The sequence below is a fragment of the Neofelis nebulosa genome, chromosome 11 (genome assembly GCF_028018385.1).
Source record: "Neofelis nebulosa isolate mNeoNeb1 chromosome 11, mNeoNeb1.pri, whole genome shotgun sequence".
NCBI classification, from domain to species: Eukaryota; Metazoa; Chordata; class Mammalia; order Carnivora; family Felidae; genus Neofelis; species Neofelis nebulosa.
In genome coordinates, this window is record NC_080792.1 from 76,617,374 (window position 1) to 76,640,921 (window position 23,548).

At 51.5% G+C, this 23,548-nt stretch overlaps 1 protein-coding gene and 1 long non-coding RNA gene across 10 annotated transcripts in view; both read right to left on the reverse strand.

The window, feature by feature from the left end:
* The window catches only part of CABIN1 (calcineurin binding protein 1), a 153,993-nt gene that overhangs the window by 51,187 nt on the left and 79,258 nt on the right, over positions 1 to 23,548 (reverse strand). For 8 of the 9 annotated variants that reach the window (XM_058690975.1, XM_058690977.1, XM_058690976.1 and 5 more), the window contains 2 exons: positions 15,766 to 15,948; positions 10,220 to 10,551 (listed from right to left, as the gene is read on the reverse strand). In XM_058690975.1, coding sequence (XP_058546958.1) covers positions 10,220 to 10,551; positions 15,766 to 15,948 — 515 coding nt within the window. The remainder of the gene's footprint in view (positions 1 to 10,219; positions 10,552 to 15,765; positions 15,949 to 23,548) is intronic. The other variant, XM_058690978.1, reaches the window with a different exon arrangement.
* On the reverse strand, positions 4,109 to 10,206 carry LOC131489147 (uncharacterized). The gene is made up of 2 exons (XR_009250409.1): positions 8,849 to 10,206; positions 4,109 to 4,751 (listed from the first exon to the last, which is right to left on the reverse strand). It is a non-coding gene; the product is annotated as an uncharacterized LOC131489147 (long non-coding RNA).

Genomic DNA, 23,548 nt, shown 5'->3' on the forward strand with positions numbered 1-23,548 from the left:
TGACCATGAGGCCACTCAGGGTCAGTTGGAGAACACCAACGATAGCAGAGGAAAGCAGCTGTCTACAAACGCACTAAGTTCCCCACCTGTGTCCTGGGGAGAGCACCCCTGCCCATGCAGCCCCCTCCCCCTGCCAAGCCGGGCCTTCCCACATCTTCTCCAAGGACTTGGACTTGCCCTTGAACTTGGCAAAGTGTGCCAGTGCTCATCCTCTGCCCTCCCCACACGGACCTGAAGAGCCAGGACAGAGGTGCACCCCCTGCTGCTGGGTGGGTCTGACCAGCCAGCGGCACCAGTGGGAGAGCAGAGAGTAGGGCAGGGATGAGAGCAGAGCATTTATCCTGAGCTCCCTCCCTCCGCCCGTGCTGAGGGTCGGCCACCAAGGACCAAAAGCTCTGACAGGCAGCCTGCAGCTGAGGCGCCCCGGGGCTGGCCCAGGGCCCTGCACTAGCCCTGCCCTGTGGGTTCCTGGTCTCCACCCAGGCCACTGTAAATGCCTCCTTCATTAAGGCTCTTCGGATTAGCGGCAGGATGGAGCCATCGAAGGCCTGTGACTGGCAAATCCCTTTACTCTCTACACAGCAGCCAGTCTTTCACACACAACCTTGTGGTAGCTCTCACCTCACTTCAGATGCTGCCCCACAACTCCCCCCTGCCCGATCAGGCCCTCAGGAGCTCTGACTGCATCTTCTTCCCCTCTCCTCGCTGCCCAGCTGGTCACACGGGCTTCTGGCCCACCAGGGCCACTCCTGTCTCAAGGCACATGTGTTGGCTGTGCTGTCCACCCAGAAGCCTCTCCTTTGGCTAGTTCCCTCACCAGCTTCAGGTCTGTGCTTAGAGAGGCCTTCCCAGACCTCCCTGCCTAAATAGCCGCACTCCCCCACTGCACCCCCTTAGCAGCTTTCTCTTTCTTCCAGACACATCATTAACCGCCATCAGGCATGTTTCTACTCTCCATTCCCTCTGTGTGCACTTGAGGGGAGGGGTTTTGCTGTGTACACCACGGTATCCCAGCACCCCACACAGGGCCTGGCACGTGACAACACAGGGGACAGCTGCTGAATGAATGAACCCGCAGAGATGCATAGGAACCACGCCGAGGGGGCAACGAGGGGATGACACTAAAACACAAGGAGTTCTGCCACGTAGTGGTCTGCGGGATGATGAGGTGGTGGTAGTTTGTTTTCTTTCCAAACTGAGTATTATCTGTACCGGATGCTGCTAGTGGAGCACTCAACCCATGCAAACTGTTGGGATCCAGATCCCTCCTCTTTCCTGAGAGAGGACAAGGAAAGCAGTGGGCCTAATGCAGACCATCGGTGCTCTCTCTTCTGACACCCAAAGGTACAGCAAAATCTTCAAACCACGTTGCAGAGACTTTGGAATGCATAATTGAGATCCCAAAGTTGAGAAAAATCTTCAGTTTCATTTTGTAAATCACAGAAAGCTTAACAAGAGCCTGGCTGGCCAGGATCTGTGGCAGCCCAGGGCTTCTGTGTGGGAACCCTGGGGCACAGCATTGTTTTGCGTATACAGAAAGGGAACAGGGACAGAAGGGATGGTCGGCATGCCCTCCTCATGCCTGGTCCTGCTGTCTGGCCGGGAATGCCACCTGTTCCTGGGACACTGAGTTGCATGTATGCAGCAGGATCTCGCAGGCTGTGCCGGGGACGGCTGTGTCACAGCCTGGAGGACTCCCTTCACACCCACCCAGTCAGATAGTACACAGCCTTCCTCACAGACCCTCTTGTTTAAGCCGGCTCTGCAGGTTCCACACGTGCCAGTGGCACAGGCGGGTGGGAAACTACCCACGACAGATGGCTGAGGGCAGAGGTTCACAGCCCAGCTGGCCAGACTCTTGCCCTAGCTCACACCAGAGCATAAACTGACTCCCAAGTCAAATGTCAGTGACTTTTCTGGAGATTACAGGCAGAAGCAGTACTGCTGGGACTCTTCTGGTAGGAGGTAGCTTCAAACCAAACAAGTCCTAAACAGACACTGGGGCCTGGGCTCACCCCACAAAGGCTCTGGGCCAGAGAAGTAGGTATGACTGGGCCAGAGCGGCCAGGCCACCATCCCGCCATATGCCATCAGGAGGATGCACTGTAACAGGGCTTGGCCACGATGCTGTGTAGCTGCCTGTGGGAGTACACTGGGACAGAGACACAGCACTGCTCAGAGTGAGTGGCCTCTGCTCCCATCAAAGCAGAGTGCATGTGGGGCTTGCAAGACAGGCTGCTCTTGTCATTGGTATATATGTTTCCCAGCTGGCAAAAAAGCATTAACTCACTTTTCCTCACAAGAAAACCTATAACCAAGGTGCTGTCATCTCTACTTGACAGCTTAAGAAACCTGTCCACAGGACTGAAACTGGAAGCCAGTTGGCTAGCTGGCTGAGTACATGTCAGGTTCTGGGAGCTGGCCCTCGGGAGGGGTGGCTCAGGTTCCAGGATGCATGCTGGCAAGGGGACAAGTGGTGGGACGGGGAGGCACTCTAATCATATGGTCTGGGAGTCATGCCTATGATCAAAGCAGGCTGAGTAGCCCCTTCCCCATCTCACACCTCAGGCTCCTGAGCAATCCTCACCTGGGTGTCACCTCTTGGTGACAACAGGGTGCTAACTGTATCTGAGAGCTGCTCTGGCTGCTGTGTGTGAAGCCACACAGCAAAAGGTGGGTTTCATCCCACAGCAGAGCCAGCAAGGCTCACGCCCGTCCAGGAGGGTGGGAGGAAACCTTTTGGTCACGCACAGGTCGAATGAAGGCCAAGCCTTGACTCGGGCAGTGCTGGGGCCAGATGAGCAGAGTCCCAGCCTGGGGCCCAGAAACTGGCTGTCTGCCGAGCCCCAAGAAGGTGGCCTCTCCCATAGAACAGGCCCTTCTCCTCTCCTTCCTCACTTCCAGCTCCAGCTCACTACCTGACTCCTGCCACACTGACCAGCAGCAGCCCAATTACTGTGTGGCCACCGCTCTCACAGTGGGCTGGTAGGACAGCCTTGCTTCTGCTAAACCACCAGCCTGTCACACAAGGGCTCTTAGTAAACATTTCCTGGTTTAGCCTGATGCTGCCAGGCAGCTGCCGTGTGGCTTTAGCAAGAAGCTGGGCATCCACGCACCTGGCCAGGTGAAGGACCTAGGCTAGGCCTCAGTCTCCCCCAAAAGGAAAGTAGAAGCAGAATAAAGATCTGAGTCCTAGAGGCCCTCAGCAGCTGGCCAACTCCTCGGGGCAGAGTACAGGCCCTGCAACATCCTCACCAAGGGGTCTGAGACAAGCTGCTATCTCCTCTGAGCCTCAGTTTCCTGCTCGCCCTGCTGGGCAGGGTGCTGTGAGAAACAATACTGAGGAGCTGCCCGGGCCGGCCTGTCTCAACTCCATGCTGGTATGTGCTTCTCAGCCTTTCTCTTAAGACATCAAGTGACCTGGGAGGACTGGAGGAGCAAAGAACAGGAAGAACATTCCCCAAGTTAAGACCGAACAACAAGCACAAAACGAAGTTTAGGCGAGGCAGTAACCCAAACAAGAGGCCCCTCCAGAGAGGAAACCAGCCCTGGAAAGCACCACCAGTGTTCACAAACTCTGGTCTCTATACAGGAGACACAGTCCTGGTGCCCAACTCCCTTGTCCCCCCCAGAACTGCAGTGGCTGCTCCTGCACCCCCAGACCTCCAGCAGGAGAGGTTGCCAGCCTAGCAGGTGTGAAGTGGTATCTCAACGTAGTTTGGATTGACATTTCCCTAATGGCTAATGGTACTGAGCATCTTTCCTGTGCTTATTTGCCATTTATTTGTATATCTTCTTTGCAGAAATGTCTATTCAGATCCTTTGCCTACTTTTACATTGGGTTGGCTTTTAATTATTTAGTTGTAAGGTTTTGGGTTTGTTTTTTTTTTTTAATATATTCTAGATACAAGTCCCTTACCACATACAAGCATACTCAGAGATATTGTGGATTCAGTTTGAGACCACCACAATAAAGTGAATATCAAAATAAAGTGAGTCAAATGAACTTTTTGGTTTCCCAGTGCATATAAGACTTACGTTTATGCTATACTATAGTCTATTACGTGTGCAACAGCATTATGTCTAAAAAAACCCCAACGTATATATCTTAATTTAAAAATACTTTATTGCTAAAAATTGCTAACCACCATCTGAGCTTTCAGCAAGTCATAATAACTGATCACAGATCACTATAATAATAATGAAAAAAGTATGAATTTTTGTGAGAATTACCAAAATGTGACACAGAGACACAAAGTGACCAAATGCTGCCAGAAGAACAGTGCCAAAAGACTTGCCCAACACAAGGTTGTCACAAACCTTCAATGTGTAAAAAACACAGTATCTACAAAGTGCAGTCAAGTGAAGCACAGTAAAACGAGGTGTGCCTGCATGTGTCCTATAAATATTTCTCCCTTTCTGTGGACCATCTTCGTTTCAGTAATGTCTTTTGAAGCACAAGCTTTTAATTTTGATGGTGTCCTGTTTATTATTGTTACTACTGTATTATTTATTTGTTATTTGTCACCTGTGCCTAGTCCAAGGTCATGAAGATTGACATCTATGTTTTCTTCTAAGAGTCTTATAGCTTTTAGCTCTGAAGTTTAGCTCTCTGATACATTTTGAGTTCATTTTTGAACATGGTGCGAAGCAGGAGTCCAACTTCATTCTTTTGCATGTGGATATCCAATTATCCCAGCACCATTTGTTAAGAAGACTGTCCTTTCCTCCACTGAAGTATCTTGGCACCCCTGTCAAAAATCAATTGACCATAGATGTATGCCTTTGTTTCTGGGCTCCCAGTTGTATTCCGTTGATCTATACATCTATGCTTAAACTAGTACCACGCTGTTTATTTTTTTAAATTTTTCTATTTATTTTGAGAGAGACAGAGACAGCACAAGTGGGGGAGGGCTAGAGAGAGAGGGAGAGAGAGAATTCCAAGCAGGTTCTGCACTGCCAGCACAGAGCCCGATGCAGGGCTCAAACCCACGAAACCACAAGATCATGACCTCAGCGGAAACCAAGAGTCAGATGCTAAACCGACTGTGCCACTCAGGCACCCCCACACTGTTTATTTTCACTTGTGGTACAAAACACCTAAAATTTATCCCCTTACCCATTTTATTTATTTATTCATTTATTATTAAGTTTATTCATTTCTGAGAGAGAGAGACAGACAGACAGAGCATGAGCAGGGGAGGGGCAGAGAAAGAGAGGGAGACACAGAATCCAAAGCAGGCTCTAGGCTCTGAGCTATCAGCACAGAGCCCGACGCGGGGCTCAAACCCACGAACTGCAAGATCACGACCTGAGCCGAAGTCGGAGGCTCAACCGACTGAGCCACCCAGGTGTCCCTCATCTTACCCATTTTAAAGTGTACAATTAAGTAGTGTTAAATATATTCACATTGCTGTGCAACAAATCTCTAGAACTTTTTCATTTTATCAAACTGAAACTCTATACTGATTAAACAATTCCCATTCTCTCCCCTGACCCCTGGCAACTACCACTGTACTTTCTGTCTCTCTGATTTTGACTACTTTAGATCCCTCACTATATGGAATCATATAGTGTTTGATTTTTTGTGCTGGGCTTATTTCACTGAGCATAGTGTCCTCAAGGTTAACCCACATTGTAGCATGTATCAGAATTTCCTTCTTTTAAGGCTGAATAATATTCCACAATTTTTGATTACTATAGATTTGCAGTAAGTTTTGAAACCAGGAAGTGTGAGTCCTCCAAGTTTGTTCTTTTTCAAGACTATGGCTCTAGGGACCATCTTATAATCCACTCTCCTAGACCACTTGTGGCAGGAGGTGCTGAAGGGCTCAGTTCCCCAGCTGAGCCACAGACAGCAGGTAGGGGGAATTGGGACAGGGGCACCCATGCCTCAGTCTTCTTTCTGGATCCCATTAGTGACTTTCAGAACTCTCAGGATGAAAGGTCCCAATGCCATGTGGTTTCCCTCCTGGGCTGCTCAGGTGGACTCAAGGACACAGGTTTTTCTAAGCATGGACTGACAGCACAGGACTCAAAATCCTGGAGAAGAGTGTAATCTTGGTGATTGTAAGTGATGCAATAGCTAGACTTAGGGCCCTTATGGCCATCAGCATGTGTGATCTTCCCTAAGGTGTGGAGAGCTCTAGGGAGTCCTGCTTCCTCAGGTGCCCCTGGCCCTCGGTGGAGGATAGTGGGAGGCCCACCTTGGGAAGTGCAGGGGTTAGCCTGTGCCCAACAAAGCCAGCCTTGGGCAGGAGGGTGGCCTTAAACAGGCATCAAGGGTCTCTGAGGGGCGGATTCAGCCCTCAGAAGGTCTAGTGGAGAGACCAGGAGCCATGGGAGATGCTGACATTGAGGAAATGGGCTCTGGAGTCCTGGGGAGAGGCCCAATGGCAGGGGATAGGAGGAATCTTGGCTGAGGGCCAGTGTATGGGGCCCCAAACCCCCACCTCACTGTCACAATAATCCTGTGCCAGTATCACAAGAGAGGAGCCCCCCACCCCTGCAGAGCCAGGATCTGAACCCAGGCGAGCCCACATTCGCTCCCCCTCCCCCAGAAATTCTGTTGCCAGCAGCTAAGCAAGTGGCTCCCTGTGTCCTGAGGGCAGTCTCTCCATAAAGGCCTGGAATGGGAAGGCGGGGGGGGGGGGGGGGGGGGGGGGGGCTCTGAACTGAACAGAGCTTTAGCTGGGGGCACTTGAAAGACCTGAGGGGGGGCGCCTGGGTGGCGCAGTCGGTTAAGCGTCCGACTTCAGCCAGGTCACGATCTCGCGGTCCGTGAGTTCGAGCCCCGCGTCAGGCTCTGGGCTGATGGCTCGGAGCCTGGAGCCTGTTTCCGATTCTGTGTCTCCCTCTCTCTCTGCCCCTCCCCCGTTCATGCTCTGTCTCTCTCTGTCCCAAAAATAAATAAAAAAAAAAAAAAAAAGAAAGACCTGAGGGATCCAGAGTCAATATGCACAGCCCCTGGGGTCTCTCTGAAGACAGGGATGATGGATGTTCCTGCCGGTTGGCCACTGAGCCAGAAGATGGCAATAGGAAAATGCCACTACCAAGCCCACAGGCGGATTTTATGAAGAAATGTGTTGCTGTTAAATATATACAGCAGGAAGCATTTGTTACCAAACAGCTGTGTTTGGAAAGCAGTCGCTGCTTGTCAGCTAATGGTTCTGCATTAGTCAGTGAGAGCACCAGTTGTGTCCCCCAGATCTGTGGACAAGCTGATACCTAGCCCCCAGGACAATGGCATGTCCCAGACAGGGTCAGCCCCAACTCAGGCTCTCAGTGCAGTGAGGTGTTAACAACCTACCATTCAAGCTGGGGTGACACCTGCTGCTCAGCAAAGGTCTCTGAGTGAAATAAGCAAAGAAGCCAGTGGCGCTGCCCGGGTGCACCGGGGCCTAGGGTGTGGCAGCCTGGAGAGCTCCCGAGGCATACCTGGCACCCACACACAATTGCTATGTAAGGAAGGGGATCTCTCCCGGAATCAAGACCAGCATTCCATTTCAGAAAGCCAAGGAACCCAACCTGGAAATGCAGCTAACAGAAGAGCCGTGACAGAAACAGAGCTTGATGGCTGTGCAGGGTGTTCTGGGAAGGAAGCCAAGGCAGCCTCCATTCCCACCAACAGGGACGGCTGGATTGACCGGGATCCACCCTCCCTGTAGACCATCAGGATGACCAAAATGACCTGGGGGACATTCGATGAAATAGCAAAATGGCAAACTGAGCATGGATGCTCTAATGGTGGGGTAAGTAGTGGAGCAGCTAGGCTGGGGCGAGACTACCCGAGCCAGTCCCAGGCTATCACCCACCCCTGTGCGACCCTGAGCCAGGTATCTAGATGGAAAGTGGACAGAACAAGATCCCCACCTCCTCGACCTGAAGTACTTAGAGCCTCAGAAGTGACAGTCAATGGTGTGTGTGCCCGAGAGCTGGGAAATAACACTCAAAATGGCTTTTGTTTTAGGCTAGCAGAGCTGTGGCTATCCCCTCTCTAATGTTTTTGACATAGATGCTGCTTTCTACTTTTAAAAAACTCACCCAGCAAGGGGACAGGTTGTGAAAATAGCACTATGCTTGGTACCGGGTGGGGCCCTTTACGTGCACTGGTCCTTTGCGCTCAGACTAAAGCCATTTAATGGGGCTCTCCCTCAAATCTCTCTCCATCCAACCCCACATCTTCCCCTCCTTTCCACAGTGGCTGGTCCCTAATAGGCATCTTGCACTCCAAATTCTGTCATGGCATCGGCTTCTGGAGAAGGCCACCTGCTACAGTGTGGGGAAGATTTGGCTCACCCTGGGAAACTCCAAGTCCTGCTAAGAGCTGACCCCAGCTGGCAGGGGCTGCACGACTGCTTGGAGGAGCATCTGAAGAGGGGGATGCCCAAGGTGGGGGAGATCCAGATGATGGGTGCCAGTGTCCCTTCCAACTGAGACTCATGAGAGTTCCTGCACTGGGCTCTGCTGCTCCCAAAACAGGGAAAGAAGGAAAGTTCCCAAAGCAGCACCGGAACATGGTAGGGGGCAGGGGCAGTGTCAGCCACCCCTGAAGATTGCTGCAGAGGAGGTTTTATTAAAACCCAGGTCTGCCTGCCTGGGTTCAGAAGGCCTAGGGCACTAGAGGTAAGGTCCACTGCAAAATACAGGCTGTGCAGGGAGGGACCCAGGCTGAGGCATGGTAGTTGCAGCCAGAAAAGTCAGATGCTCTGAAGGAGAGACAATGCTCAGAGTGAGACCCCTTCCTTCACCAAGCCTGCCAACACCAGCTCCCCCTGTTCTGCTCTGACAAAAACCAACCAAACCCTGTGAGCATTTTGGGCAGATACAACTGTGACAGGGCACCTACCTGTGCCTAGCCCCCAAACAGAATTCTATCAAGTAACAACTTCCTGTCATATAACCATTGCCAAGCCAAGATCCATCTCTCTGGCCAATTGTCCTTCCTGGTTCTTCAAAGGTCCCACAGAGGCTGGTGAGAAGGGGCCGGCAGAGGGCCTCTGGGAGGAAGATGTTTCTGAGCCAGGACCTTACTGAGTAAGGGAGCCAGATGAAAATAGACACCACAGACAGACTCCAAAGGCTGCCCCTGCTTAACCCCACCACACTGGCCCTCTCTGGCCCTTGCCCACACCAGTTTGGCTCACCCAACACTGCCACATGCTCAGGCAATCTGCCTGATCTGGGCTCTCTCCCTGTCCTCCAAACTGCCACTGTCCCCCACTCTGCCATGGCCACCCTACGGGTTTCAGATTAATGGGTGCCTTCATGGTGCCAGAGCAGCACCCCCACTCCTGTGTGTATCCCATTATCTTCTCGTTAGCATGTGTCACAATGGGACTAGCTTTATTTGCTTGTTTCTGTGTTTTACAATCTGCCTGTCCCTTAGAATGTACCTCCATGGGGGCAGGCACCACGACCAGGACACTGTCTCCAGTGCCTCCCGGGTAAGTGAAGAGTGAAAGAACACACATGCCACACTCCCTGCACAGATGCTACCTGCCAGCAGAAGCCGTCTGGCTGGGAAGTCCCTGAGAGAGCTTAAGCCTGGGGCACAGCTGTTAAGAATCGCTACATCATCTGCTTTCCAAAAAGAGCTGGAGGAGGCTGTCGGCACCCAACCCCCATGCAGCAGAGGCTGTGAAGATGGTTCTGGCAGCTGTACTGGAGAGGCGAGCCCAGGGGCAGGATGATGGTGAGGAGGCCTCTCCGCAAGATGCGGCCAGAGGGGACAGAGCCTGCAGCAAAGCCCTGGGCCAGAGGGGAGGGGGAACTCTATAGGGCATCTGGGGATATGCCTGTAGGGCCATGCTGAGGAGGACAGGTGAACAGCAGTGGAGAGGAAGCCAGACAGTGGAGCAAGAGTCGCCACACTGGCCCTCACAGGCAAGAGCTGATGAGCCTGTAGGCCCTCACCCTTCAGCCTGCAGCAGTACCTGAGCCTGTGATCTTGCTTTGGGAGCAGCCCCTATACCCGCTCCTCCCTTGATCCCTCCTGTGACCCATGGTCCTCACCAGCTCTCACCTGGAAAGCTGGACCACTCTTGTGTGGACTCACCTCCCGCATCTCTCCTGTCCCACCCCTCCCATGCACCGCTACCCAAGACCTTTGGCAGCTCCCACCTGGGTTTGTTCTGCCCACCGACACTCAAGAGATGCTCCTGGGCCCTGGGAAGATCAAACCCCTCTCCCGCCCCCCATGGGCTGGCAGCTCGCTCACCCGGTGGGTCTTGCTGTAGGTGTAGAGGAAGGCCAGTCGGTAGAGGCTCTTATAGTGCTGGGGGAAGCGGCTGAGGCACAGGCGGAAGGAGGCGATGCACTGCTCGGTGAGGAACTGGCGCTGCTCTTCTGCCCCAGCCGGCAGCCCCTGGGGAAAGGCTGCGGGCTCCCCCAGGGTGTCCGCTCTCTTCCTCCCGTCCCACAGGGCAGGTGCAGATGCTGGGGGTTTGGCAGCAATGCAGGCAGAGGCTGAGGGGTCTGCAGCAGGCTTCTGGCTGCCTTGCTCTGTGGCCCGGAAGCCTTCCGTGCTCTCCAAGGACTCCTCAGTTTTCCCTGTGGGTGAGAAGAAAAAGAAAGTCACCTCAGTTTTAATCCCTGCCCCCCAGGAGTAAGGAGTAACCTTACTGAGGTGAAAGGCACAGCTAAGTCTGTGCCCTTGCTACACAGCTGCTGGACCCAACAGACCCAGTAGGAGGCATGGGGCCTGGTGCTGGCTCTGCCCCTGCTGGCTGAGGCCTCCATAGCCTCCCACTCTCCTCCCCTGTGAAACAGGATGTCCCAGCTGGCATGCAGCAGAGGGGCCCCGAGGCTGCAGACGGTGGGGGTGGCAAGCGGGGCTCTGGGTCCCCCCTCTGAATGGCAGCACAAGGCTGTCCCGCCTCCTAGGCCTATGCAGGTGCATGGGGAAGCAGTCCACAGAAGGAAGGTGTGGCTGCCACAACCATGGAATAAAACAGCCAGGAAAGGCGCACAAAGAACTGCACCTGCTCTGCCGCTTAGCACCTCTGCCCACAGCCTACCCGACATCCTTCTCCAGAGCTGCTGCCGCTACTGTGCGTGAACCAAGAGCTCACACACAGCAGAGCCCAAGCTGGGTGGCAGGGGCTGCAGGAGGAGGAGACTGGCCCAGGAGGGAAGGATTGAAGGAGGAGGATGGGGGCAAGCAGTGAGGGGAAGGTGGCCTGTCAGGCACCCAGGAGTTTGGCAAGGCCTGCCTGGAGGAGGCCGGAGAAGTAGCCCAGCACTAATGGTGAAGCCTGTCAGCCACTGTGGGCTGAGCTCCTTCCTGTCCTCAGCCTGACAACCTTTTCCAACTGTAGTGGCAGCCAAAAGGAGGCTGGGGCCTGCTGCGGTAGGGAAGAGTGGTCAAGGACTAAGGTCCCAAGTTCCCCTAAGCAAAACCATCATCAGGTTTAAGCAAAAAGACATCAGGTGCACATCGAGTTCTTTTTGCTAAGGAAAGAATCTGAGCAAGACAGAGCCAAGCTGCTCATCACAGCACGCAAGGCTACCTCCTGTCAGTCCTGTCATCCCTCCTACCTACCCTCTGGGCCTCACACCTTGAAACCAACCATTGGGAACATCTCGCTCCTTGTTCCTACCTCTCCACGGTTGTTCCTTTTGGACTCACCGTCTGCACACCCTCCCCTGCCTCACCCACTCGCTCTCATCCTTCAGGACTCCACTCACTGTCACCTTCTCCTGCAGGCCTCCTGGGCCCCAAGGTGGGGTTTGCAGAGTGCCTTGTGTGCCCACCTCTCTGATGTCACCGACCCCACTGCATTTATGCACGGGTGTCTCCCCCTCCCCCACTGCCCAGAGCCTAGCACAGGGTCTAGTTTGAAGCCGAATGAATGACTGAAAAGCAGGTCACATCTGATCTTAACACTGTGCTCTCTTCTCAGGGGAGCTCAGGAAACCACTTAGGTCCCACAGGCACCCCACTCAGAGCACAATGACAGCAACTAGGAGTCTGCTCAGGGCTGGCATCTTACGGGGACACCACTGCCTTACAAATGTGCCTGATTTCTAGTGTTCAATTCAAGGGACACATTTCAAATGTGGCTCAACAAACACGTTCTCAACGACTCTGGGCCCAGCCCTGTGCTAGGCATAAGGGAGATGGGGAAATAGGATGAAGATAAAGACCTCCCAAGGGCTCAGATAAGGTGCTAAGTGTATGCTCACACACAAAGACACACAGGAACACATCTCCTATGGAAAGTGAGCACAGGGTCAAGAATTTATCCAAAGAGAGGTCAGAAAGCATGTCTGAAAACACATTAAAAGAGGGAAAAAAAGTAGTGATGCCAGAGTGAATGAAAAACCTAGCTACTCAGGGATCTGGGTGGCCTGAAGAGGTGCAGGAGACATGGGTGATGTGCCTCACACACAGTGTCCAGTCCACGGCTGAAAGAGCCTCACAGGTCACGTTAGTGGAAGAAAGGGGGGAAGTCAGAAACGTCAATAAGCCCACACAGTGCTTCCCAGCTAGGATGCCTAGTCCTAACCCTGGCAGCATAAAAGTGAGGAGACTTCGTCCTAAAGATAAAAAGCAAGGCAATGCTCTGGCCACTCTGGTGCTGCTGCTGGCAATGAGGACTGGCTTAGCATGCCCAGAGTGCACACACCGGGCCACCTCCCACTCTGCCACTGCCACCCCGCCTTGTGCAAGGCACTCAGGCATCATCACCAGGCCTCTACTTGACCTAGAAGAGGCAGGTGCAGCCATGGGATGGTGGTCCCTGAACAAAGTGGCTGGTAGCTGTATCAGCACCCTTGGCCCATATCCTGCCCCGGGTCCAGGTGGCAGGGAGGGCCCGGGCTAGGCACCCGTGTCCCCTGTCAGGACCACATAGGCTGTTGACAAACTATGCTGCCCTCAGAGTAATTAACAGAGTTCGCTTCTGTTTAGAGAATGAAATTTGGGCAGCTTTTCCCTCTATTGAAAAAATAAACCTTCAGACTTCGTCTGGGTCTGGGTGGCTTAGTCGGTTGAGCGTCTGACTCTTGATTTCAGCTTAGGCCATGATCCCAGGGTCATGGGATCAAGCCCCAGGTCAGGCTCTCTCTCCCTCTGCCCCTCTCCCTGACTCACGTGCTCTCTCTCTAAAATAAAAAATAAAATAACATAAAATAAAATAACATAAAATAACATAACATAAAATAAAAACAAAACAAAATAAACCTTTACTGTTGCTCCATTCACTTTAGACATTTTTTGAAGCTCTGACTCCTAAGAAGGTGAGCTTCAACTAGCTGGAGAGTCATTTGTGGGGAAAGCTCCTTCCTGGAGGCACCCTGGCACAAAGCAGAATGGAGAAGTCAAGAGGCATCTGCTGGATGCCACGGGAGGGAGGGCACCTGGGCATCAGGAGGGTATGAATGTCAGAACCATTCTTGCTTCGGCTCAGCACCCAGGGCCTGGCACAGACTTGGGCTCCATTGTGCCCTGCTGTCAAACAATTCCCACGAAATTTGTGTGAGCTCTGGGACACTGACCGTGAGAGAAGCAACAGGCTGGGGGCAGGGCCGTCTGTGAGGGTGCACCTGAAGAGCTGGGGTATGGAGCACACCAGGGGCACACACCCAGCCCTGGCCCAGAACCATATCCTGGCTCTCTGCAGGGCGCCAAAAACCATGGGAGCCCTGGTGGCCAGAGCTCCTGCCCACTGGGAGCCCAGAGGAGAGTGTGTCAGAGACCACCACTAACCAGGGCCAGGCCTGGAGAAGCGCACTCTGCTCCCTATGCTGTCTGCCTCGTACGGGCTCAGAACACATTCTCTGCTGTACCAACTCTCCAACAGGAAGTTCACCAATTTCCAACAGGAAGTTCACCAACTTCACTGCGGTTACCAGGAAAAGTTGGGCTTAGAGTGGAGAGATGTATCCACAGAAGATGCTTCCCTTCAAGCCTACGAGCTACTGCCATGACTATGGTTCTACTTGAACTTCCTTTTTACTTTTTGGTAAAATGTTTTATTTATTTATTTTGAGAGAGAAAGCATTTATTTATTTTGAGAGAGAGAGGGGGAAAGAGAGTATCTCAAGCAGGTTCTGTGCTGACAGCACAGAGCCTGACACAGGGCTTGATCGCACAAACTGTGAGATCATGATCTGAACTGAAATCAAGAGTCAACACTTAATTGACTGAGCCACCCAGGAGCCCCTCAAACTTTCTTTACCAGTGGTGAGCCCCTACACTGTCTGCTTAAACCATTGGCTCTGAATGGAAGGAGGGAAGGGGTGGGATGCCCCTCGTGTGTCTGGAAAGCCCTGCACAGCCTAGGTCAGACCACGGCTGACCCTCTCTGAGCTCAGCACCCCAACCTGCATCCCCCACTTCCCCAAACATGGTGGAGAGAGGCCGGGGTGACACAACAGCACCCACAGCAGTTCGCTGCTTAATGGGCCAGACGGAGCACAGACAACAGGACTCACCTGTCCAATGGTTAAAGTAATCTTATTTTTAAGACTGGACATGAACAAGAGTTGCTGTATTAGAGCGCTGGGACTGTAGGTTACTTGTTCCTTCCCCTTTCAAGCTCCCTGTGGTATGTTTATGTTAGTTGCAGAATGTCAACATCGGTTTGAGATAGCATAAGTGCCTAGTGAGAGAGTGGGGCACTGGTCTCACTTTCTGTGTCCTCTTACCTGACCCTAATGGGGGCACTTTTGCCAACCTGCAGGGCATGCAGCCTCACCACCTGCTAAGGCCAGCTAGGGGAGGTTGGTGAGGAACACAGAGCTAGGACAGGCCATCCCCAGCACGAAGGGGCCACGTCTACACGTGAACTCCTGAGCCTAGACTCTCCCATCCAGGGCCTGTAAAAACTCGTCCTAGGGGAGGTCATCGCCAATCCTACCTGCCCCTCCCAGCCCACCCAGAGAGGGAGCATGGGGCAGAGGTTAAGGGTGCCAACTAACCCTGGATAAATTCCCAACCCTCTCTGAATCTCAGGTCTCACCTGTAACATGGGAAGAGCCGCGGGGCTGTTTCCTAGGGTGGTTGGGAGGACAAAAAATAGCACCTGGCACAGGGCCGCTGAGCATGGGTCTGGTTGTTGTGGTTGTTATTGTTTAGCAAGTCCTGGTCCGGGTGGGAGAGCTCTCAAAACCCAGGGCCAGCTGCCCAGCCGCAGCCCCAGAGGGGTGCCGCAGACATCCAGCCTGCCAGCACTCTCCTGCGAGCTGGGTGTGGGGCTCTGCCCACTGGTTTCCACAAAGGGAGCCCGGGGACCCCACAACAGCCAGGCATGGAGTTAGATCAGGGCCTCCTGACTGAAAAGGGAGGCACTTTTTCCTAGAGGCCTGGTATGATTCACACTAAAAAGAAAACACATTGGTGACATTTAGGATCTAAAGATCTTTTTTAATAACTAGGTATTTAAGAAAAAAATCCAGGGCGTTCATGTCATGGATGTGGTTCTCCCATATGGCCACGGTGGGGTCATAACAACAACGACAGGTGTCACTGAGAACACACTGTGTGCCAGATACCGTGTGAATGCCTTCCTGAGCCACCTCCCTTAATCCTCACAACTCCGGGCGCAGGCCTTGGGCTCCCTCCCACCCTACAGGGAGTGCAGAGGCCCAGGGAGGCGAGCGACTTGCCCAACTGAGGCCCCAGAGCAGCAGGTGGAGGTGTGAGGACAGGAGCCAGACAGGACCTGGGCCACTCGGGAGCCCACCTTCTTCAGACTGCCCAGACTGTCACAGGCCATTTCACCGAAGCAGTTCTAAACACACCGAGCTAGGTCTTCATACCTCTTTCCTCTGTGGGCCCCTGAAGGTCTTTACCAGTCGGGCCCACTTGGGAACTGGGAACAGGCAGCTTCTTCTCCACATAGAGTTTCCGAGAGCCCTCCAGTGAGCTGGCAGGCTCATTAAAGAAGTCCTGTGTCGAGCTGGAGTCCGAGAGCGCCACTGCCGTGCTATCCTGGCTGCGCTCTGAGGGGAACAAAGGAGGGAGAGAGGGCAGCAGCATGAATCCACACCAGCACCAACATGGCGGGGCCACCCCAGGGTGAGTGTCCTGGTGACTGCCCTGCAGAGGAGACGACATGAGCACAGCCACTGTGACCTTGCTGAGTCCTACCCTTCCCAGAAGGCTGCTGAGCCACTCACCAAAGGCACCAATCTCCACGGTCAACCTTGTGGGGTTTCCCCAAATGGTGGTATTCTGGTAAATGGTTAACAATTGGCTCTTGGGATAGGAGGGAAGCCCACATTTGTAGCATTTACTGATTTCTGTGGCATAAATACTCCCACCATGGCCAATTCAGGCTACCAGCCAACCTTATGTTGCTGAACGTGGAGTTGGAAAGAGATGCACGGTAGTACACCATTCTATTGTGTTTCTACCACACAGAGACAATAGGCATGAACAACTAAGGCAAGTAAGAGTCCTGCAGAAATTTTTATCTGGCTGCAATAGGCCAAGAGTGGTCTAGAGTGAGAATGGAGATTCCCGGGGGTCGCAGACACAAGGGAGATTGCTACCTACATGTTAGCTCCTCTCCTTGGAGCTCCCCATGTGCTCATGAGAAAGATCAGAGGCAGCGCAGGAAGAGGTATTCAAGGAAACCTTCCTGTGGTGCAGGCCTGAAAAGGAAGTGTGTTCGCCGCTATAGGAAAGGCATGAAGCCCTGGTGGAAACTTTTTTCCCTAAGGAACAAAAGCTTTAAGCCAGCTGGGGAGGTACAGCAAATCTTGCTGCCTCCAGGGTACAGGTGAAGACCCACTGCAGCTGTGGGAAGGGAAAAGAAAAACCTCCCAAGGGAGGGGCAGGAAGCCATTCAGGGCCCAAACATTTGAAGTCGTCCACAACTAGAAAAGCAAAGCCCCACTCCTGAGATGCAGGGACACAGTCTGCCTCAGTCTGCGGCTGGATAGAGACAAGAGAGAACCAGCCCTATCCCTACCCCAGGCTAACAAGCACAAGTAACACAAAACAGTCTACATAGGAAGAGGGGCAAGAACATGGAGAGAGACTGTCTTTGAGGTGTGTACAAAAGGCCTAAGGCTGAAGGTGGGAATGGAACACTGAGAAACCTTCTGGCAAATCAGCCCCCCTGTAAGCATAAGGTAGGGTCATAGGAATTTGAAGTCAGTGGTACACTAATGGTAACCACAGCAACAACAAAAACCAACCCCAGCTCAACTTCTGACTAGCCTAACTCCCCCTCCTAACAGACTAGAAAAGGAGAGAGAAGGCCATTCCCAGCATAAATATTACTTATTTCAGTTTCTTCCATCCTACACATAATATCTGATATTCACTATAAAAATGAGGCACACACACAAAAGAAAAGAAACATTGTCAAGAGAGAAAATAATCAACAGAACAAGGCTTAGCGATAACCCAGATGTTGGAACTACCTGATGGGAAATTTAAAATAACTAAGATCAGGGGCACCTGGCTGGCTCAGTCACTGGATCATATGACTCTTGATCTCAGGGTCATGAGTTCGAGCCCCACACTGGGTGGGTATAGAGATTAGTTAGTAAGTAAACAAACAAACAAACAAATAAAATACATTTAAAAAGTAACTAAGAATAATATGATCTATAAATGTAATTAGTATGCTAAAGGCTCTATTAGAAAAGGGGGACACATTCGTGAACAGACGGGGAATTTGGGGAGTAAGATGGAAACTATGAGCAAGACTCAAATAGAGATGCTGGAAATAAAAGACACAATTAGAGACACAAAGAATGCCTTTGCCAAGCTTCTCAGCACACCTGACACAGCTGAGGGAAAAATAACCAAAACTTGAAGATAGGTCAGTAGAAATCATCCAAAGTGAGAGAAAGAGAGTGGAGGGGAAATCAGAACAGAGCACACAAAAGCACCCAAACGATCTAACGTACTAATTAGAATCCCAGAAGGAAATGACACAGACACATGTCAGAAGAAGTATTTAAAGAGATAATGACAGAGAATTTTCCAAAAATAATGAAAGACATCAAATCATCAAGAGTTTCTGAGAACACCAAGCAGGGCAAAGACTCCTCCACACATTTAAAAAAACAACCAAAACAAAAACAACAACAAAAAACCATACCTAGATATCTCATACTCAAACTGCTACAAACCAAAGATAGAGGGGAAATCTCAAAAGCAGAGAAAGACACATCATATATGGAAGAACAAAGTTAGGAATTACAGCACACTTCTCATCAGAAACCATGAAAGTCAGACATCTTTAATGCTGAAAGAAAGAAAAAGTCCATCCCAAATTCTATATCCAGTGAAAATATCTCTCAAAAATGCAGGAGAAGTAGACTTCATCAGAAAAACAAAAGCTAAGAGGATTCCTTACTATGAAATCTGAGTTATAAGAAACATTAAAGAAAGTTCTTCCGGTAGGATGAATTGAAACCAGACAGAAACTTGGATCCACATAAAGAAATGAAGTTCCTCAGAAATGGCTAAAGCAGTAACAAAAAAGACATTCTTTTTCTTCATGTTTAATTCCTCTAAAGTAGTACTGTCTAAAGCAAAAACGGGTAGCAGCCTATTGTGAGTTTACAGTGTATGTAAAAGTAAAATGAATGAAAACAAGGGTATAAAAAATGGGAGGTTCTTGGTTCTTTCACTGCCCATGAAGTAGTATAGTATCATTTGAAGGTGGGCTGTGATGACTTAAACATGTATTTTGTTAAGCCTAAGGCAGTCACTACATTTTTTTTAAGAAGGTATAAATAATAAGCCATTAATAGAGACAAAATGCAACCTTAAAAAACAAAACTTTGTCTTTAACTTTGTGTATCTGAAGGATGAAGCTCAATGAAATAGGAATCAAGAGAGACAAGTTCAAGTTCCTCTTAGTGCCACTCACTAGTTATGTGACCTTGAACAGGTTAAGTCCCTTGCCCACCTATGAACTGCAACCACACATCCTTTCAGAGAGGTCCATGGCATAGGAGCTTCTGGGGACACAGGGAGAGAGGCAGACATGGCCTCCAAAACCCTCTAACTCTTTGCTCAACTACCTCAAATACCGGCAGCCCATTGGGAGGGCAGACATGAGCAGCCTGGTGGGCAAACAAACTTGTAACAATACTTGAAGTTGTTTCAACAAAATCAAAGGCCTGGACTCTGGGAGATCCAGGCTGCCTAAGTTTAAATCCTACTCAGTCACTTACTAGGCTGGAGAGACTATGCAATTGCCACAATTTCTTTACATTTCAATTTCCTCCTGTGTAAAACTGTGATATTACAAATGCCCACTTCACAGAATTATGAGGATTAAATACATTAGTACACGTAAAGTGCTTGAAATAGGGCCTGACACCCAGTAAGTGTTCCAAAATATCAGCTCAATGACCCATAGTATTATTTCAGAGAACCTGGACCGATTGTTTTAGTAACGTCTCAAACTTGACATTACAGAGATTTTGCTCTGCATGGCAAAGGGTTCTGCTTATGCCAGGCTGAAGATCACACCTGAGTAGCACCATGTCGATGGGGTGGTAATCGCTTCTTATACACTGACATGACAGGGTCGTCCACAGCAGTCCTGCCTGCACAGAGGAACATGGAATTAGGCCTGTGCTTCCAAAGGCAGCTGTGCTGTTCCAGCCTCCTCACCCACGTCTGATCATAGAGCAGGGTTTGGAGACAGGGACCTCTCAGGCAGCCGCACAGAGCCTGCCGCAGCCCTTCCTCCTTAGCTGCCTTTGCAATGTCCGCTGCCCAGTAACGGTAGGTATCAGTCACAGCTGGGCTGGCGGAGCAGTAGAAACTGGGACGTGAAGTGTATGTGAGACCCTTCAGCGACCAACACAGAAGCTCTGCGTCTCACTGCTGGGGGAGCAGGGACCTGACTGGACGCCTCTGCCCCACACTCAGTGAGGGGCTTTCCTGACTTGCAAGGCCAGACCCCAAGGCTCTGTGAGCACTGAATGGGGATTACCGGCAGGTCTGCTGCCCTCATGAGAGGTCCCAAACCCAATTCCCCAGTGTGAGGAGATCACTTCTCTCAGAGAAATGGCAGGGGTAGCCCATTTGCTGTCTATGTGGAAAGCGGACCCTTGGCTCCAGAGGTCATACAGGGTCACTGCAGGAGCTCAGAAATCGGGAGTCTCAGACTCACATTCCAACCCCAGATCTGCATATTTGGGCTGCTCCAGGCCTCGCAATATGTTTGGCACGTTCTCTCTGCTCTGTTTCCAACAAACAAATAGGATCCCCATGGAGGCCTCCACATCCCAGTGCCTGGCACACAGGTGTGACAGCCCAGTGACCCATCCTGCAGTGCAGCATTTACTCTGGCCCTGACAAAGAGAACACCAATGGCTCGGACAAGATGGTGGGCCATGCTCCTGCAGTGATGAAGTCCTTCTGATAGGCCAGGAGAGGTGCTTTCCACCAGCATCCAGAGCAGCTGTAGTCACTGCATGGCTGAGCAGCGCACCATGTGGCAAGCGTCCGGGAAGCGGGCCTAGCCAGGAAGATCTCACGAGAACTGGCTTGCTGCCTGATGAGCTCATGCACTCATAAGCTGTTGGGCTTTGGGCCTAAAGAATCGCTAATTTGCTGGAATCTCAGTTGTGATTATTACAAAAACCGAGGATTGGCTTAAGCAAACGGATATTTACTCCCAACGTGCTAATACCCTCCTGATGCTGCCTAGTGAGGGAACCTCTCATGCACCAGAGTGAGCAGGAAAGGCAGCACACTGCCCTAAGAATGGTGTGGGCAAAAAAGGACCGCACTGGGCTTCAGGGGTGTTTGCTCCTCTGGGAGCAAATATTAGCAGGTAGAGCCTCTACTGAGACTCTTTAAAATAACACCCACAGCGGGGTTGCCTGGGTGGCTCAGTCAGTTAAGCATCCAACTCTTGATCTCGGCTCAAGTCATGATCTCAAGGTTCATGGGATTGATTGAGTCCCATGTCGGGCTCTGGGCTGACAATGTAGAGCCTGCTTGGGATTCTCACTCCTTCTGCCCCTCCCTCACTCCCCACTCTCTCTCCCAAAATAAGTAAATAAACATTAAAAAATAAATAAAATAGGGGCGCCTGGGTGGCTCAGTTGGTTGAGCGTCTGACTTTGGCTCAGGGCATGATCTCACAAGTTCGGGCCTCGCGTCGGGCTCTGTGCTGACAGCTCAGAGCCTGGAGCCTGCTTTGGATTCTGTCTGTCTGTCTGTCTCTCTCTCTCTCTCTCTCTCTCTCTCTCTCTCTCTGCCCTCCCCCACTCACTCTGTCTCTGTCTCTCAAAAATAAATAAACATTAAAAAAAACTTAAAAATAAATAAATAAATAAAACATGGGGTGCCTGGGTGGCTCAGTCAGTTGAGCATCTCACTTTGGCTCAGGTCATGATCTCACAGTTTGTGGGTTCGAGCCCTGTGTCAGGCTCTGTGCTGACAGCTTGCTCAGTCTGCAGCCTGCTTCGGATTCTGTGTCTCCCTTCTTCTTCTCTGCCCCTCCCCCACTGATGCTCTGTCTCTCAAAAATAAATAAATGTTAAAAAGAAATTCTTTTTAAATAAAAAAAAAGAAAAGAAAAACAAAATAACATCCACAGCAACAACAGCCACAGCCAAGGAGCAGGACGCATGTAAGCACAGGGACTGTGACCAGGCCTCCCGCCCCAAGCCTCTCATATATACACAAGAACCCAGAACAGCCTGTCCTCTGAAAGGGTGGAGAAAAAAAGCCAATATCAGCCCTGGGGGGTTGGGGGGGGTGGCGGCGGCACCGTGGCGATTCTGGACAAGCCCTTACCCCAGGGGTGATCATGAATGAGCACCTAAGGAGCCCCGAGGAAGGCTGATGGTCGGGGGGTAGTGAAATAAGTCTAGAAACCCCCATGAGCCACCACAGTTCTGCAGTGCCCCCCTGCAGCTCAGAGCTGGAGAGGCAGGGGCTCTGCACACTGAGGTGCCCTGGCTGGAGCTGTGACCCCCCTACTCACCAGGCCTGTGAAGCAAGGGCGTGGGTAATGTTCCTGCCCAACCCTGAGAGAGATGCAAGTCTAGGAAACAGAGTATGGGCACATCACTATAAATGAGAGTCCAGGGCCAAGTTTCTCTCTAATCCTTTCAAAGAGGGTAGGCACAAAGCTATTTAAAATCATCCTGAGGGGCGCCTGGGTGGCTCAGTTGGTTAAGCGTCCGACTTCGGCTCAGGTCATGATCTCACGGTCCGTGAGTTCGAGCCCCGCGTCGGGCTCTGTGCTGATAGCTCAGAGCCTGGAGCCTGCTTCGGATTCTGTGTCTCCCTCTCTCTCTGACCCTCCCCCATTCATGCTCTGTCTCAAAAATAAACAAACATTAAAAAAAAATTAAAATTAAAAAAAATTAAAATAAATAAAATAAAATCATCCTGAGTTTGAATACTAGGAAGCAACCGAGAACTTTGCACCAAGAAGCAAGTCAGATTAAAAGAAAACTAAATTCATTTCTTTTACACCAACAGGGTGAAAGAAAACAATGAAAATCTCTTAAAGAATGACTCTATCTCCTGGGCAGACAATGCCTCTGGGCAAAGCCCAGTCCACCTAAGCACATCCTGACTGCCTCCTGGCCAGCCGAATTCAGCACAGGCTCAAGCACCGCTGTGCACAGCCCAGAGACTAGCAGTGTGCCCTGATAAAGGGATGTGGGGAGCCCGTATGTGTGGAAGAGGTGGGGCAGCTCTGGCTTGGAGAGCACTCGGCTTCCATTGGCAGTGAACAGAGCTTCCTTCCAGGCCTGGCCATAGTCCCACCTTCTCCACAAAGCTGTCTATGGATAGCACGTTCCTTATCTGGGACACTGTGGGCCAAGGGTCCAAATGAGCTGACATACAGCTTTGTGTAACTGTGCGCTGATGGCCAGAGGTGCTTCCTCCACATCCTAGAGGCCCACGTATAGGCTGGGCACTGTAGGACACCCTACACAGGGTGCTGGCCTGTCCTGATGCTCAGAGAACCAGGTGGGTCTGCCGGTGCTCTGCAGGCAAAGGCTGCCAAGCCTGAAGGCAATGACGGCCCTCCCTTCTCTCACTTGCCTGCTGGAGCAGAGCCAGAGGGAAAGGGCAGGGCCAGGCAGAACTAGCTGGCTCCCTGCTTTGGCCATCTCCTGTAAGTTCTGCAGACTGGCCTGGGCTGGGGGTTCTCCTGGGCTCCTGGTCCTGAGGCGGGACAGGAGAGAGAAGGGAAGCTCTTCTGCACAAGAGACCCAGACTCAGGTGAAGAGCCAGACTTCCCACAGGGCTGGGCAGGATGGCCTTCCAGGGAAGCATGCACCTAAATGGGACTCCAGGGACTGCCCACAGGCCAGGTTCCTGATTTCCTTCAGGAGCTGCCTAGACATCAATAGGAAAGAAGATGCAATAGTGGACAGGCTCTACAGGCTACCTCTGCTCTGCTTCAGAATGTTCTTTTGAAAGTCTGCCCACACAAAACCTGTTCACACTAATTAATATTTGTGGCAAAATTATAAATATTTCACTCTCCTACTGTTAATCACTGGAATGTTTCACATATATGCCTCTGGGCCACCCCAGCCCCTCCCCCCGAGTCTTTAGAGGGATGTCATCTGCCAGCCACTGCTG